The sequence below is a fragment of the Arctopsyche grandis genome, chromosome 9 (assembly GCF_051622035.1).
Source record: "Arctopsyche grandis isolate Sample6627 chromosome 9, ASM5162203v2, whole genome shotgun sequence".
In the NCBI taxonomy this organism is placed as follows: Eukaryota; Metazoa; Arthropoda; class Insecta; order Trichoptera; family Hydropsychidae; genus Arctopsyche; species Arctopsyche grandis.
This window is the reverse complement of record NC_135363.1, coordinates 27,689,726-27,708,000: the sequence shown is the minus strand read 5'-3', so window position 1 is coordinate 27,708,000 and position 18,275 is coordinate 27,689,726. Positions and strand designations below refer to the sequence as shown.

Here is an 18,275-nt window from a genome sequence, read left to right as displayed (position 1 = left end):
AGTATTTATAAATTTTTGTTAATATAACATAAATGAATTTACATAATTTATAAACAATTTATCAAGTTCATCTCATCTCACACGTACTTAGAATAGACATTAATAAGTTCAAATATTATATCGTAGGTCGTTATTTATTTATTTATTAAAACTTTATCTATATTATTGTGTTTTTCTTTGAATATTGCATCACATTCCAAAAATTATATTATGTGTGTGTGAAAAAGTTAGGTTTGCATATTCATATTTTGGTATTCGATTTCAATGTATTCATATTAATTACTATATTATTTACTCATTACAAGTGATTGTATTAAAAAATAACGATATTTGTAAATTGAAAATTGACTAATAATACTCAACTATTGAAATAATATATAATTGAAATCATATTTTTGTTCAGCTTGTCGATATTTGCGAATGTTGAAAGCTAGCATGCAATATTATTAAAATGATTCTCAATCTATTACATATACTCTATGTGCGTTTGTAATCACATGTTTTTTTATTTATCAACAATATTTACTGGAGTTATTGGTATTTGTGGATATTATATTTATAAATGAAACTGTTAAATTGTTTTGATCTGTTTGAGAAATGCATTGTCTGATCCCGTGACAGTATAATAGTTTATATTATTGTTTAGAATTCATACTATTTATTGTATTTAGGGGTGTAAATAAAAAGTGATGCATAGTTTCAAATGGAATAAGTGTAATTACTGCTCAATTTACAAAAATAAAAAACGTGTTTCCTTTATACAAAACAGATTTTCAAAAACTTGTCTTGGCATATTTTCAATGAAATAATTTTATAGTGTTGTGATGAATTTAAAACATAAAATTTTTAATATAACTTAGTGAATAATTTAATGTTTTCTATCAATATTAACGTTGCCCCAGAATGGTAACTTTTTGCCTTATAATGAAATTTCCTTACGAATGGTTGTTTTTTTTTACGTTTTTATTCCTGGAAACTTTTTGATATTGAAAAAATGTATTTCATACTATGTAGATGTTTTTAATGTTTTGAAAGAAATGTGTTACTTTTATGGCAGTTTAATGTTTTCTATCGAGAAAATTTTTATAATTGTATATTTGTTACGATTTACATAGTTATCTATATGAAAAAAATATAACGAGCTCCCAGTTGAGCAATGTCAATTTATTTACAATAAAAAACCTTTTTTTCACATGCCTTTTTTTATTCAACTTTCAAGGTTCAAGGGCAGGTTCAACTTTTCGTTCTAAAAACAGATCTAAACATTCGACTTCAGTTGCCCAATTGGTTTGTGCGACTTCATCATTCGTCACGTTGACAATTTTGCACGCTCGTATTTCGGGCAAACCTTTATTGTTCATCAAAGTTCCTATGACCGAGCAGTGAGATCCTTAAAAAAATCTGTCGTTACAATTTACAACATAAAAGCATATTATGTATTAAAGCAAAATTACCTTTTTGAATCCACGACGAATCTCTTTCTTGCTGAGCCGAATTGCAACCGGTAATTTTCGCTCGGGCGAATGGGTCTTTTACGATTAGAATGTCAGTTCCGACATTTTGCTCAATTATACCACATATCCATACGTTCTTCAGCGACGAACCATTGAGTTTATTCAAAAAAACTTTCCTAGGAAAGTCTGGCTCTTCCATGGTACTAATTTATACATGCATATATAACCTATAATAAAATATTACTTTTGGAGAAACTTGTATGTATGTATTAAGTAGAAGTATGCATTAAGAAGAAGACTTTTAAATGGTTCTCTTTTAAAGTATAATTTATAAAGTATAATTTTTTGTTAAAATAAACCAAACAAGCGAAAATTAAACAAACTCACATAAATGACAGTTGACACTTGACAGTGAGAGTTTCCAGTTTTGCCAACCGTATGATAAAATAAATGGCAATAAGACAAGTCCTTCCCATTTAGGAGAACAATATCATTTCAACGGTAAATGAATTATTACGCACATTACGATCGCGCAAACGATAGTCTTTGCCGTGAAAATCACGAATACGGAATATTTGGCACTCGAGTGCTCGTTAGTATTGTAGCGTATACTAAAAAGAGCCGCCGGTTAAGTGCAATCGGATTAGGCCGAGGCGCATCCCCGACACTGTGCGACCGTTATAATTGGTTTCGAGGATTATCTGCAGACTAAGCACAAGTAGGCTAAACAATGGCCACCGAATTGGCGTAGTAGCGGCACTAGGTCGCATTCCCGTGGAGTTTTCAGACGTGACCGATAGCGTGGGACTGAGTGTCGTGGGAATACATATCCACGTCGAAGATGCCCTGAGCGACCTGTCCTTTATAAGGAGGTACTTAGACCGGGTCTACCTCACGGGCCGGAATGTGAACTGGATCGCGAATGACTCCACATCCAGCTGTCAAGATCGTCGTCTCATTCGCTCCCCCATTTTTTTAAGCACCTGTCATCGACGTTGTGGCTGGACTCTAGTCGATAGGTAGGTAGGTAGGTAGCCGTGTCTGCTCGTTTATTGTCACCCGCGGGCCGCGGCGTGCTGTGTTGATGGCGATGGGGGCGCGGCGGGTAGCTTTCCCGCCTGGCTCGGCGAGGCAGGGATGAGCGGCATGTTGAAATTGATCGAGGCTGCGTGGCTCGATGTCGGGGGTCACCAGTTATGGGGGATGAACGAATGAGACGACTGGCATGTTAATGCACGTGTTTTATTTATGACAGCTGAAGGCAGAGTGAGTAGCCGCTCTCCGAAACCAGCCGAGTTGGTCCCCACTCGCAGGAAGGTAACCAAACTCGACCATGTCATATAGCGAGCCGCCACACAGGCTTTTTCTCCCGTATTAATGTGCGCGCGCAGAATACGGAAGGAAAAGCCTGTTCCTCTTGTTCCTGTTGTGTCCTGCTCGCGCAAATTAAGTGAGTATGTACCGTTTACGATGCACCCTTTTTTTTGATCTTTCTACTTAAGATCTTTCGATTTTCGATCTTTGCCTTTCGATATTTGCGTTTTCCGGCATTTCACATTCCGGCCCGTCACGGAGACCGACTTAGACCATATCAAGACATTCTGGACGGAGCACTGCCAGTGCGTGTATCTCCTTAATCACCAATAAATGCTGTGACACGACTTTGACCTTTTACTTGAATCCTCCACCCACCCCTACGCAACAATAGGATGATGCTTTTGTTAGATTTTTAATCGACGCTAAATATCATAAATATACATAATTGCAGCTGCTAAACAATCGGCATCAGAAGCGTCCACTTTAATAAGTCAACACAAAATGGAAAAGAATCACATGACTGAAAAATTAAAGACGTTGCAGAAAGAAGCGTCAACTTCGACACTGCAGTATAAAAAGCAACAAGCTTACATCATATCCATCGAAAAAGAAGTTGAAAACTTGAAGGTATGTGCATATCATTATGATTATTATTTAAATTCATACAATATTTTAATTTTTATGTATTCATTTTAGAATGATCTTGCCAATATACAGTATGATGAAAATCAACTGTCGGAGATGCAGACTCGTCGCAATGAATTAGTTTCTTCGGTGCGGGAGTTATGCGAAAGATCGGACATTTTAGGATCGCAATTGAGACGGTGTAACTTCCAATACAAAGACCCTGAACCCAATTTCGATAGAAGCAAAGTCAAAGGACTGGTTTGTCGTCTTATTAAAGTCAAGGATCAAACGTAATGTATGGCTTTAGAGATAGCCGGCGGTGGAAAAGTAAAATTCAAGACATATACACTTACATGGAATACATTTACATTGTTCAATTTGGTTAAAATGTTCTATTGTATTATACTTTTTTAGTTGTACAACGTCATAGTGTTATGTATTCCCACGGTATGAGAAGTGCAATCATTGTTTAGCTTATCTCCACTTAGCCTGTCGCTAACCACTTATACCAGTCGCACGGTATGCATTTAGTTAATCCGTTAACAGATATCCGTTACAGATAATCCTTGAACGGTCACACAGTCTCTGGGATTCTATTCGCTTAATCCGCGGCGTACGTAACAGTATGATGGTTCTCGTTAAGAGCCATGCTTCCAGAGTGCTATTTGATTAAGTATGTTCCGATATGGACTTGTTTGCATCACTCGAACGCACACAGCAAACGGGTAGATTGCGGCAGATCTGTCTGTGGTCGCTCTTCGTGTGCAAACATTGCAGTTTTTGATTTGACGTACTGGTCGTGATTATCGGCATTACGGCAAGTGTCAAACGCGTGTGCGAGTGGCGTCGGTTGGGTTTGAAAGTGGCGGGTTCGCCCATGGAACGGCCGCCATGTACGTCAAGTCGATAATCCTCGATGGATTCAAATCGTACGGCAATCGGGTCGAGATCAAGGGCTTCGACCGCGAATTCAATGCCATCACCGGCCTCAACGGCACCGGCAAGTCCAACATCCTCGACTCCATCTGCTTCGTGCTGGGCATCACCAATCTCTCACACGTCCGTTACACCTACACCTACACCTACACCATCACCATCATCCACGATGCGCGTGTGCCATTATTTAACGTCGATTCACTGTTGCAGGTGCGCGCGGGCAGTCTACAAGACCTGGTGTACAAGTCGGGTCAAGCAGGCATCACTAAAGCTAGTGTCACCATAATGTTCGACAACTCGGACAAAAACCAGTCACCCATTGGGTACGATAATCAGAAAGATATTTCCATCACTCGCCAGGTGAGCTTTTAATTACTTTTATATACAAAACATGTATCCGAACAATTCCAATGGATAGACCAGCGGTCGGCAAACTTATTAGTCAACAGAGTCGAATTTCAACAGTACGACGATTGAGATTTCTTTTTAGAGACCCAAATTTCTTAAACTTAAACTGTGTATATATATATATATGTATGTAGATAGGAACATTGTTTATTAACCGTTTGCCCGCGGCCGTCTTCTATGGAAGCTTTGGGCGACAAGTCTGTAGCGCGGCTGTCTTCCATAGAATTTCTGAACTTTGCACGGGATTTTGAGCCTTATATGCGCCTATTTCAACTGTTTTAAAGTTCAAAATTGTTTGAATATATTACTGAGAGTTGAATGCCATCTATTCAATTTGCTTAAAATGAATATATATCAGTCAAAATTAGTTTTTTGTGGAACCATAGTGAAACCTCGTTTATGTGACGTCACGTCTGTTGAACAATGGCGATGATACGTCTCAATTGTATGAAGAATGATTATTTGACAATTAAGCCAAAACTACGAGATATATTATGTATTTTATTGTTTAAAATAATACTTTATATGTTAATTAACATATCTTTTTACTTAAGTAAATATTAAAATCTATATTTAAGGTCGAAAATTCGATTGCAAAATTCGCTATATTTATTGCCGCGGGCAAAGGGTTAACTTAATAAATTTCAATTACTGTTTTAAATCTTAATCAAACTATAGGTACACCGAATAAAACTCGATATCATACTTAATAATAATCTTATTTATTAATACCAATTAAATTGTTAGTAAGATATCCATAAAATTAAATCCTGGCAATGACTGACAAACACTTATTGTGAACAATGGCCTTGTATCTCTTTGGAAATTTGTAGTATGTAAGTCCGGTTTATATGTTGTTTTTAATTTTAGGCACGATTCCAGGTTCTCATCAATAAGACGGCTTCTCAGTTTACTTTTGATAAGGCTAATGCTTGAAAATGATTGAAAAGAAAAGGGAAAGAATAGCAAACGTTAATTTTTTCAAACTGATCATAGTCAAGAATACTATTCCAGGTGCTAAAAATCTTCGTGTCTTCCTTCTCCAGGTCTTTCAAAGCAGACCACTTGTGCTCTGAACTAAGTTCACATTTGTTTTTCTCCAATATTTCCATATCAACACAAACACGTTCAAATTTAGACCTCTATAATTCTTTTTTTTTTTAATCCAGAAATTACATTTCAAAGTTCCCAATGTCAACATTAAAGGGAGGAAAAATTTAATTCTGTTACAGTTGCATTAACACGATGGCGGCCGCTGATTCATATTTGTATCATGTTTGGTGCACAACGCTTAGTGGCCGCTGGTACATATGTATAAGATTTACGACTGCGCGAACTGTTTCAGTCCGCTGGTATATTTTTGTATCATCGTTTGTGGCCACTGGTACAATTTTGTATCACGTTTTTGTTTATGACGAAAACGCGATACAAATATATATCAGCGGACTGAAAAATATATTCACGCAGTCGTGACTCATATATGTATCAGCGGCCAGTAAGCGTTGTGCACCCAACATGATACAAATATGAATCAGCGGCCGCCGTAGTGTTAAGAGATTTTTTAACAGCGGCTAATGTCGCTTTGCTGTTTCTGAATTCCTGAAACCTGTTGAGAAAAGCTTCCCTCATATTTACAATTGCTGTTTTGAAATAGCAAATGTCAATATCAGAATTATTTTCTTGGCGATGTTTTAGCAAGCTTGGAAAGTGAATCAAAGTTTCTCTTTTAAAATCTTGAACAAAAAGGGATAATTATTGTTCTTTGAATGAAATAACTTCTTCTAACATCTAAAAAATGGTGTTTCCTGTCCCCTATAGTTTACAATTAAGCTGGTTTAGGTGAGGTGTATCGTCTAGCATGAAATAAAATTTCCGGATCCACTGATCGTCCATTAGTTCTGGATAGTGAACACTCTTCTCAAGGAGAAACGTTTTAATTTCTGTTAATAAGGAAGCGAAACGTTTTAAAACATTTCCTCTTGATAACCAACGTACCTTGTTATGCAGCAGAAGATCTGCGCACTCACTTTCTATTTCAACTTGTAACGATCGTATTTTCGCGCGCTTACACTGATCTCGCGGTGGGAGACCAGGTGGCGGATAGCGTCGTTCTTCCAGGGAATCGCGTTATGAAGAAACGTGGACTAACCTGGGATACTGAACATTTATCGTGAAGGTTCCTGATTACTCTGCTTGTCTCGTCTCTTGCTGCTGTTTACGTGGTTGTGGAGCTGGCTCTCGGGTCACTATGGCTGAGGCTTCTATGGAAGCTCCGTGAAGATACAGGTGACGAACTGTTGTAACTCAGGGGAGGGAGTGATGATACACTCAACCATACAGCGGCTCTATAGACGTACCCCCCCCCTACCGAGGGAGGGGGGGTGGTACGTCTATACCTTGTGGTGGCCGAGAAGCGAATGGTCGAGTCTCGCTGCTCTCGTCTGCTCCTTTTCGCGGTAAAAACTATCGGCCTGAGGGTGGCCACCCAAAATGTTGTTACGAATACTAAAAAGAGCCGCCGGTTAAATGCAATCGGATTAGGCTGAGTGGCATCCCAGAGACTGTGTGCCCGTTATAATTGGTTTCAAGGATTATCTCCAGGCTAAGTGCAAGTAGGCTAAACAATGACCACCGAATTGGCGTAGTAAGCAGCACCCGTTCCCTTCTCAGAAGTGACCGATAGCGTGGGACTGAGTGTCATTGGAATACATATCTGGGTACATGCCTAAACAATGGGGAAGTAACCGGACGTAGAAGATGCCCTGAGCGACCTGTCCCATTATAAGGCAGTACTTACACCATATCAAGATATTCTGGACGGAGCACTGCCAGTGTGTGCATCTCCTTAATCATCAATAAATGCTGTGACACGACTTTGGCCTTTTACTTGGATCCTCCACCCACCCCTACGCAACAATTTTACTAACGCTGCGAACTGAAAAAACACTCAGAAGGACGTCGCGTTACAAACTAAATATTATTTGAATTGGCGATGATTAAGAGCATTAGCTATAATCTTAACCCTTTGCCCGCTTAACATGCCCTGTACGCGGCTGCTTTTTTGCGGATTTTGTTATCGGGTTTTCGACTATAAATATAGGTTGTAATATTTTATAAATTATTTTAGCCTATATTGAATTTTTTTTGACTACTGCCATATATTGAATTTGGTAAAGTATACATTTAGTAATATTTTCAACCAAGTTATAAAATCTTAACACAATAGACGGCTCTTATACAGGTTGGAACTTCCAAGACATCTATGCGTGTCTCACGCGCTGAGGGCATGTTCGCTAGGACATGTATAGTAGTCGTACGCGGTGGAAAGGTTAATCACCAATTCCATAACTTTGCAAATTTATTCTGGAAATTTCTGCGCACAAAGCGCTTCAAAGCGAATGATGCGATGGTAAGCAAGTACATACTTCATGATGAATTTTTCCTTTCAAAATATTAACAAACCCTTTTCTAACGCCGGTCATACTTTTCGCCCCGTCTGTTGAAATTGACACAACTTTAGAGCAATTTTGCTCAAAAAGCCGCGTGCGACTCGCGAGCCACGGTTTGCCGACCACTGGGATAGACACGATTTTTTAAGACATTAAAAACTTTTTTCAGGTTGTCATCGGTGGTAAAAATAAATATTTGATCAACGGTATTAACGTTCAAAACAAACGTGTCACCGATTTGTTTTGTTCCGTGCAGTTAAATGTAAACAATCCACACTTTTTGATAATGCAAGGACGCATCACGAAAGTTTTAAATATGAAGCCACCTGAGGTTTGCTTTATTTCATATACTTTTAAAACTTTATTAGATTGATATCAACGGAAAACTGTATGCTGTGTTTATTTTTAGATATTGTCAATGGTTGAAGAAGCTGCTGGAACTAAAATGTACGAGACGAAAAAACAAGAAACGCAACGCACGATTGAAAAAAAAGATGCAAAACTAAAAGAATTAAACGATGTTCGTGATGCTTTGTATTAGTGCTTTGTGTTCGATTGATTTGATTAATAATAACGTTATAATTTTAGATCATTAAAGAGGAAATATCTCCAAAATTAAGCAAACTCAAAGAAGAACGTTCTCAATATCAAGAATATCAGAAAGTTGTTAGAGAACTGGAGAATCTTGTTCGTCTCTATGTTGCTTGGAAGTAAGATTTGTGGCTTCACCACGAAAATCTAATTTGATATATGTACATACGTATGGTTGTTTATTGTATTACTTATTATGTTTGTTATTAGATACGTCGCTGCCGAAGAAAATTCTAAAAACTCAAAGCAATTGTTGGAAGACGTTAAAAATCAAATCAAAGAAAAGCAAAAGAAGATAGTCAACAATAAGAAGGAATCTCAAGAGATTGATAAAACAATTGCAGAGATGAGCGATAGACTAGATAGAGTGAGTTGATTTTTGTTATAATCATATACATAATATGTACTAATATATGCGTTTTAAAGCAATAATTTGATTGTTTGCTAAGGAATCTGGTGGTGTGTTACAAGTTATTGAAAAAGAATTGCAAGAGAAAGAGGCTATCGAAGCCGAAATTGCAGCAAAGACCAAATCAACTCAAGACAACTTGAAGGCTCATAAGAGCAAACATAGGCTTTTAGAAAATAGCATCAAAGATGACGAAAAAGCTTACATTTCCAAAAAAAATCAGTTGGATCAGGTCGGTCGCTCAATTGTTACACTAGTATCCGTGTGTTATTTATTGGTGTTTTATTATTAGTTTTAAATATTGTAGATGGAAAACTCATTTGGGTCACTGCGCTCAGAAATGGAGGAGGATGCTAAGTTGCTCACCGAAGCTCAGGATCGCTTTCAGGCAGCCAGTTCTGGTCTACAAGTTACCGAATCGGGACAAGCGTCTTTGCAAGATCAACTGATCGGTATGATATTATGTATTATATTTAAATTATTATATCTGGAAGACTAAACTTTGATCATTTAGGCATACAATATTTACAAATAATTAATTTTTGTCTTCTATGTACATGTCAGATAGGTACCGGGCTTTTTACAACATTGCTTTTTTGTTCGAATTGTATTAATGATGTAATCTGTAGACCAACATTGGTAGTTTTCACCCTATTTCAAAAGCGCGAAACTGGTCTGGGGGTAAAATTGACACATTTACTGATTCACCAAATAAGTAAGTTTGAGTAACACTGAACTAGGCATTCACGGCGTTGAATTTTGTAACATGAATGATTCAATGATTTTTTCAATAAATAAAGTATTACTAAGCGTAATTTTATCAAAATTCTTAAGTCAGTTGTCAAGCTAAAATTGAAAACAATTATACAAACAAGAATTGGTAATTATAATAGTGTTACGTACACCGCCGAGTAAGTGCAATCGGATTAGGCCAAGTAGCATCCCAGAGACTGTGTGCCCATTATAATTGGTTTCAAGGATTATCTCCAGACTAAGTGCAAGTAGGCTAAACAATGGCCACCGAATTTGTGATCCCTTCTCAGAAGTGACCGATAGCGTGGGACTGAGTGTCGTGGGAATACATATCCGGGTACATGCGTAAACAATGGGGAAGTAACCGAACGTCGAAGATGCCCTGAGCGACCTGTCCCGTTATAAGGCGATATCAAGACATTCTGGACGGAGCACTGCCAGTGCGTGTATCTCCTTAATCATCAATAAATGCTGTGACACGACTTTGGCCTTTTACTTGGATCCTCCACCCACCCCTACGCAACAATAGGATGATGCTTTTGTTAGATTTTTAATCGACGCTAAATATCATAAATATACATAATTGCAGCTGCTAAACAATCGGCATCAGAAGCGTCCACTTTAATAAGTCAACACACAATGGAAAAGAATCACATGACTGAAAAATTGAAGACGTTGCAGAAAGAAGCGTCAACTTCGACACTGCAGTATAAAAAGCAACAAGCTAACATCATATCCATCGAAAAAGAAGTTGAAAACTTGAAGGTATGTGCATATTATTATGATTATTATTTAAATTCATACAATATTTTAATTTTTATGTATTCATTTTAGAATGATCTTGCCAATATACAGTATGATGAAAATCAACTGTCGGAGATGCAGACTCGTCGCAATGAATTAGTTTCTTCGGTGCGGGAGTTATGCGAAAGATCGGACATTTTAGGATCGCAATTGAGACGATGTAACTTCCAATACAAAGACCCTGAACCCAATTTCGATAGAAGCAAAGTCAAAGGACTGGTTTGTCGTCTTATTAAAGTCAAGGATCAAACGTACTGTATGGCTTTAGAGATAGCCGGCGGTGGAAAAGTAAAATTCAAGACATATACACTTACATGGAATACATTTACATTGTTCAATTTGGTTAAAGTGTTCTATTGTATTATACTTATTTAGTTGTACAACGTCATAGTGGATACCGAACAGACGAGTAAAGGTATTTTGAAAAATGGTAAACTCCAATATCGTACTACGATGATTCCGTTGAATAAAATCAGAGGCAGACAGATCGAATTGGACAAAATTAGATGTGCTGAACAATTAGTAATATTACTTATTATATAATGAAATGACCGATTTTAATTCAGTAGATTGGACTACATATTTCTAATGAATTTGCGTTTGTTTAGGTCGGGCCGGAAAATGGTAAAACGTCTTTGTCTTTGATCGAATTTGATGCTTACCTAAAACCGGCAATGGAATGGGTGTTTGGTGATTCGTTTGTATGTCCGAATCTCGGCATTTGCCAGAAGGTTGCCTTTCATCCGAAAATTCAAAAAAGATGCATAACTTTGGACGGTGATGTTGTCGATCCTCGCGGTACTTTAAGTGGCGGTTCTGCAATAAGAGTTAGTAGAATTTATATGTATTTTTATGAAGTACTCGTATGTGATTTATTAACGAGTTTAAATTTTAGGGTGGCTCAATGCTTTTGAGGTTGGAGGAATTAAAAGAAGTTGAAAGTCAAATAGAACCTATTCAAAATAAATTGAAAAAGGTTGAATGCGATATAAAATCGATGAGGCAAACGTATGATGTTTATATGAACTCGAAACAGAAGTACGAGCGTCGACACCATGAATTGAATGCCGCTAAGCAACAAATGCAGATGACTAGGGGTCATCAAACTCACAGCGAAATTGAAAAGTTGACGTCTAGCATTGCTGATTTGACTAAAGAAATCGCCGAGCTGCAAAAAACTCACGATGAAAGCGTCAAAAAGGGTAAAGAATTAGAGGAGAGGATGAAAGATTTGAAGGGTCATAGAGAGCGGCAAATGAAAGCCGTGGAAGACGATTTGGAAAAGAAGAAACGAAAGGCCAAGAAGAGTAGAGATTCGTGGAAAAATTTGGAGCAGGACTTTGAGACGCTTAAGTTAGAAGTAAGCGAATTGCAGAAGAGTGTTGATGCTGGAAAAGAGCAATTGGTAGCCGCCGAGGAAAACCTTGAACAACTGTCTCGACAAGCCGAGGAATTTAATACAGAATGGAATAGAATTAAAGTACTATTCTGAAATTGAAATATATTTCGATTATTAAATGTACTTCTCATGTGATTTGTATAGTAATTTTGTATTTACAGGAAATCGTCAAAGATATACAATTAAAAATCAAGGAAAAAAAATCAGAAATTGCAGCAAAAAGTAGAGAAATCAAAGTCATCACACAAAAAAAAGAACAATTGCTCGCATCAAATTCTGATATAGAACTCGAAATCAAATCATTGGAGCATCAAATTGCTAAAATACAATCTGATGCAGCAAGCTGTGAGGATAAGGTATTTTTAATATGTATATACTTATAGTAATTTGTTTTCGTAAAGTACAAGTAATTCTAAGTACTTCAGATGTACATATAAGGTCTATTGTGTTTTCCTGAAATTCAACTCACTGTAACAGAGGAGCAGAAAAACTTAATGGATGTGTGTTAATTAAAAATAGTTCACAATATAAATTTACTCTAACATATGTATAAAATAATCAAAAATAAATAGATCTTAACGGTTTGCCTGCGGCCGTCTTCTATGGAAGCTTTGCGCGACAAGTCAGTAGCGCGGCTGTCTTCCATAGAATTTCTGAACTTTGCACGGGATTTTGAGCCTTATATGCGCCTATTTCAACTGTTTTAAGGTTCAAAATTGGTTGAATAAATTACTGAGAGTTGAATGCCATCTATTCAATTTGCTTAAAATTTATATATACCAGTCAAAATTAGTTTTTTGTAGAACCATACTAAAACCTCGTTTATGTGACGTCACGTCTGTTGAACAATGGCGACGATACGTCTCAATTGTATAAAGAATGATTATTTGACAATTGAGCCAAAACTACGAGATATATTATGTATTTTATTGTTTAAAATAATACTTTATGTGTTAATTAACATATCTGGTTACTTGAGTAAATATTAAAATCTATATCTAAGGTCGAAAACTCGATTGCTAAATTCGCGAAAAGGGTGCCGCGTACAGGGCTTGTTCGCTATATTTATTGCCGTGGGCAAAGGGATAAAATGAGTTTGGGTAATTGTCTTTTGATGTAAATATATGATGCCACGTCTGATTTTTGATCTTGTGTAGATCAAAGCCATGCGGAATCAATATGAATGGATAGCATCAGAGCGAGAGTACTTCGGCGAACCTGGTGGCCTGTACGATTTCAAAGAGCGAGACCCTCGCTCAGCTGGGCATCGCATATCCCAGCTAGAGCAGCTGAAGGATAAACTTGGTCGCAACTTGAACACACGTGCACAAACTCTCCTTGGAAAAGAGGAAGAACAGGTATGTACATATTTCGATACACCAAATGTCTCATCTAGTATTGTTGTACATATGTAGAACTGTTTGATTATTTCAGCACACTGCCATACTTCAAAAGAAAACTAAGGTGGAAAACGATAGAGCTACTTTAATCAACACTATGAAGGAGTTGGATACGACGAAACGCAAAGCTGTTATTAAAGCGTGCGAACAGGTCAACAAGGATTTCGGCTCTATATTTAGCACACTGTTGCCGGGAGCTCAGGCGAAGCTCATACCTCCTGAAGGGATGACGGTCGTCGACGGATTGGAGGTTGATGATAATCTACATGAAATATTTGATCGTTTTGAATTATTTTTAAATGCAGTTTGTTGTATCAGGTTAAAGTCGGTTTCAATGGCATGTGGAAGGAAGGATTGGGCGAGTTGTCTGGCGGACAACGTTCTCTCGTTGCCCTGTCACTCATCTTGGCCATGCTGCTGTTTCATCCAGCTCCATTATACATTCTGGACGAAGTTGACGCCGCTCTTGATCTAAGTCACACGCAAAATATCGGCAACATGCTTGCAACTCATTTTAAAAAGTCTCAAGTGAGCTATTTTGATTTGCTCGTATCTGCATACTTACACACGTACCGGAATCAGTGCTGTCGTCCAATGGAAATCCGTCATTATTAACCGTTTGCCCGCGGCCGTCTTCTATGGAAGCTTTGGGCGACAAGTCTGTAGCGCGGCTGTCTTCCATAGAATTTCTTGACTTTGTACGGGATTTTGACGCTTATATGCGCCTATTTCAACTGTTTTAAGGTTCAAAATTGGTTGAATATATTACTGAGAGTTGAATGCCATCTATTCAATTTGCTTAAAATGAATATATACCAGTCAAAAATTAGTTTTTTGTGGAACCATACTGAAACCTCGTTTATGTGACGTCACGTCTGTTGAACAATGGCGACGATACGTCTCAATTGTATGACGAATGATTATTTGACAATTAATCCAAAACTACGAGATATATTATGTATTTTATTGTTGAAAATAATACTTTATGTGTCAATTAACATATCTGGTTACTTGAGTAAATATTAAAATCTGTATTTAACCCATTTGAACCCAGAGCTCGCGTGAAAACACATGTCCCATGTGCCCAGGACTATTTTTTCGTTAATTTTCCAAAATCTTTGAGTTATATCATGGGAAATATTTTTTATAGGATAGGGATGGATAATTAATTGGTTTTTCAACATTTTTAATTTTTTTCAAGGTGGTGTCGTGAACGACCTTTGGGGCTAATGAAACATGTTTTTTAAAATAAAACAAAAATCACAATGGAGTCACATAATCAGTTATAATACTTTCTCACTGGTTATTTGTAATTTTATTGTTAAGAAATTTATAAAATTAATTTTAAAAATAACAAACACGCATCTCTTCGATAAAATGATATTTTCAAATCGCATAACATAACACACGTAGGTACATATATTGTGACATATACACATCGTCAACAAAAAAAAGGGTGCACCCTTTTAAAAGAAGAAATGTCATAAACGAGATTTTGGGTTCAAAAGTCGTAAAAACAAAATACACGAAGACAAAATAATTAATTATTATGATACGGTACAAAACATTTGTCATGCAATGGAATTTCACAGTTACCACAAGCGGAAAACGTTTTATTTTTACAGTGTCCACAATTTCTCCTTTTCTGTTTGACCAATATCAAATGTCTTCCAACTTCCTTTTGATTTTGATTAACTTTGCCGGGTCTGAATGGGACCAATTATTTTTGTTTTTGACCACAACACTTGCACAACGTCTCTGTTACCTGTCTGATAAATCCTAATTTATCAAATTTACAACCAAAACTTTTGCTTAGAATCCAAGCGTTATTCACAGCTACATCGATGTTCCAAAACAGAATAGGCATGTACCATTTTTTCCCTCTAATACTTATATTATAGTTAGAAATATGGTTATCCATTTGATCAACCCCACCCATATATTTATTATACATATTTATACTAAATGGTTGATTGATTTCCACCCTACTTTTTTCTTTAACCGAATATCAGTTTCCAGGGGTGGTAATATGTATGTATGTGGAATCCGGAAGTTGAGACTCATCCCAATTATCAATTTCTTCCCGTATCTCTGCAGTAGTAAAATTGCATTCTCTGGAAAAAAATATGTGTCATTATCCCAAGGAGTCATATACGACTTCGTCGACTTTTGATTTTTTTTTTCAGGAATATGAGATATATAAACGCAATTTCTCTTATGCATATTATACAATAAGTCCTACTGTATTAGAAACATAAAGATAAATAAAAAATATGTAAAAATAAAAAACTTACGTATGTTTTCTCTTCGACATATCTGCAAGTCGAAAAGCGCTCGATGTTATTCCCTCAAAACTCCAAAAGGAACTGATTTAATTTCGTGTGACTTTCTTAAAATTCATCACCAACATCTAACCAAGCGTAACGAAAGGTTTTACGGCCGGCCTGAGTGATCCCTTTATTTTACGACGCAAAATTGTAAAATGCCGTGAATGACCGCGCTGGCATACATCGTGTAAGTTCATAACTGACCGCGTGGGTTCAAATGGGTTAAGGTCGAAAACTCGATTGCCAAATTCGCGAAAAAGGTGCCGCGTACAGGGCTTGTTCGCTATATTTATTTCCGCGGCCAAAGGGTTAAAATTGGATGACGACACCAATGACCAGAGAGGATATTAATGTTTTATTTTGTATTTTGCAGTTCATCATCGTGTCGTTGAAGGATGGCATGTTTAATAATGCTAATGTACTGTTTCGTACGAAGTTCGTCGATGGTATGTCCACTGTTCAGAGGACGGAGCAGACTAATAGACGGTAGAACCGACGGTTACGACGTGTTAAAAGTCAATATACATATGTACATAGTACGGTCTTTGATTTTGTGCTGTGACTTCTACTATTTCAAAGGATTGTTATATAATGTTTAATAAATAAATAAAAAAAAATACATATTTTCATACGTAATTTTAATTGTATTTAGTACATTAAAGCTTCAGAAAATACATTTTCATGTAATAATGTAATACATATATAGTTGTCTTATATTTTTGGTAAAATATATGATTTTTTAAAATGTCATAGTTTATAATTATTTATTTTACAGAAATCATGCACAATCTTATGATACATTAAGGTTTAACACGTACACACATACATTGTTGTGAAATACAAATCAAAATGCAACAGGTGATTGATTACAGTACTTAAAAAAATCTTTTTTTTTATATAAATATAAATAAAAGCCTTGTAAAAAATCACTTTGGTATATTTTCGACTTTGGTAAAATTCGCTTGATAATTAATTGTAAGTATTTAAAAGCAATAATAAGTCACAATCAAGAGAAAAACTATGGATTCCAATACTCACTTTTGGCACAGCAATACTAGATTTTAAGTTAAAGACTGCAAAAGCCAAAAATCTGTAGAAATTGCGCATTTTTTAAACGCTTATATCTCATAAATGGGAAGAAGCCAACAAAAATCATTGATTGTTTATTTTACGCTACTGTATTTTTTTTTGTTATTTATTGATCTTTTGATGAAGCGTGTCGGGTTAATTAAAGTGTCAAACTCTATTTCATTTATGATGGCTCTATGAAGCTTCACACTATACACACTTCACAGGGTTCGGTGATTACTAGTCAAATGTGAACCGGTTAACCAGTTTTCTCGTGACTAGTTTTAGGGTGTGACCAGTTTTCTCGTGACTAGTTTTAGGGTGTGACCAGTTTTAGTGTGACGGGTGATCACGTGTGACAGATCTAGAGCGACCGGTTGTCCTGTGACTGGTTCACATATGACTAGTAGTCCGTTTACCCTTCACAGTGCTACTCAAACTTTTTCAGTTAGCAGAGCAGCATATATTTTTCAGTAATTCTCACGGACCGTCATCATATTTTTAAATAAAAAAGTTATATATGAATATGTGTGAAAATTTGTTCATATAACAAATAAAAATGATATTAAATATAAGTAGTAAAATTTATTTTCTTCAATTCAAACAAGTACAATATCTCGGTGCGGTGCAAACGATCGACAAGCGCCAGACAGACTGAACCACAGATTAACGACACGTGTACCTTATGCGTGCGCACTGCTCGCACTTACACTAAGCGAAATCTACCCGAAGTCCCCACATACCTACCCTGTATACGTTCTGTGCTTCTGATACTTTAGTTCCGAATTTTGCCTTATTAAACTCGCCAGAAAGATCCAACTCAATTTTAATAATTGCATCTGTGCACATCGAAAGGTTACTCGTCATCTGATGTACAATCTATCAATCGTGAAGTCGAGAATTGCGTTTAAAGCAGCCACCCAGTTAATCTGTGGTTCAGTCTGTCTGGCGCTTGTCGATCGTTTGCACCAAACCCACAATATCTATATATCATATATGTACTTGGACAAAGTAAATCAGGATGGACCCAAAAGATACATATATGTAATATATAATATATAATATTAAAACTTCCGTACGCACACGCCCTCAAATGGAAATTTATTGCTAACTAATTAAAATTATTAAAGTACATACTAGACGACTACCACTCCAATTTGGCATTAATAAATCACTTCATCGTCATTTCAGAAAACGTTTTACGTTTAACGTACGCACGCCACTTTTACATCTACGCTAACAGATTATTTTTTCAAATTTAACCTCACTCTGACTCTAACATATATAAATGTATCACTTTATTTAATTTTTACATAAAAATATATGAATTTCT

General features: G+C 36.5%; 2 protein-coding genes across 2 annotated transcripts; one reads left to right on the top strand and one right to left on the bottom strand.

Moving 5' to 3' along the window:
• Positions 1-117: 117 nt before the first annotated feature.
• Positions 118-2,722, bottom strand: LOC143916408 (uncharacterized). Its single transcript, XM_077437508.1, has 3 exons — positions 1,842-2,722; positions 1,455-1,681; positions 118-1,390 (listed from the first exon to the last, which is right to left on the bottom strand). Exons 2-3 carry the CDS (start codon positions 1,651-1,653, stop codon positions 1,215-1,217), a joined length of 375 nt encoding a protein of 124 aa, XP_077293634.1. The 5' UTR covers positions 1,654-1,681; positions 1,842-2,722; the 3' UTR covers positions 118-1,214.
• Positions 2,723-4,168: 1,446 nt separating this feature from the next.
• Positions 4,169-16,623, top strand: SMC2 (structural maintenance of chromosomes 2). The gene is made up of 18 exons (XM_077437475.1): positions 4,169-4,457; positions 4,545-4,694; positions 8,361-8,522; positions 8,601-8,711; positions 8,780-8,901; positions 8,993-9,149; positions 9,232-9,423; positions 9,499-9,643; positions 10,534-10,709; positions 10,779-11,036; positions 11,124-11,270; positions 11,357-11,575; positions 11,644-12,228; positions 12,309-12,503; positions 13,305-13,505; positions 13,582-13,797; positions 13,866-14,075; positions 16,248-16,623. Exons 1-18 carry the CDS (start codon positions 4,290-4,292, stop codon positions 16,362-16,364), a joined length of 3,531 nt encoding a protein of 1,176 aa, XP_077293601.1. The 5' UTR covers positions 4,169-4,289; the 3' UTR covers positions 16,365-16,623.
• Positions 16,624-18,275: the final 1,652 nt, after the last annotated feature.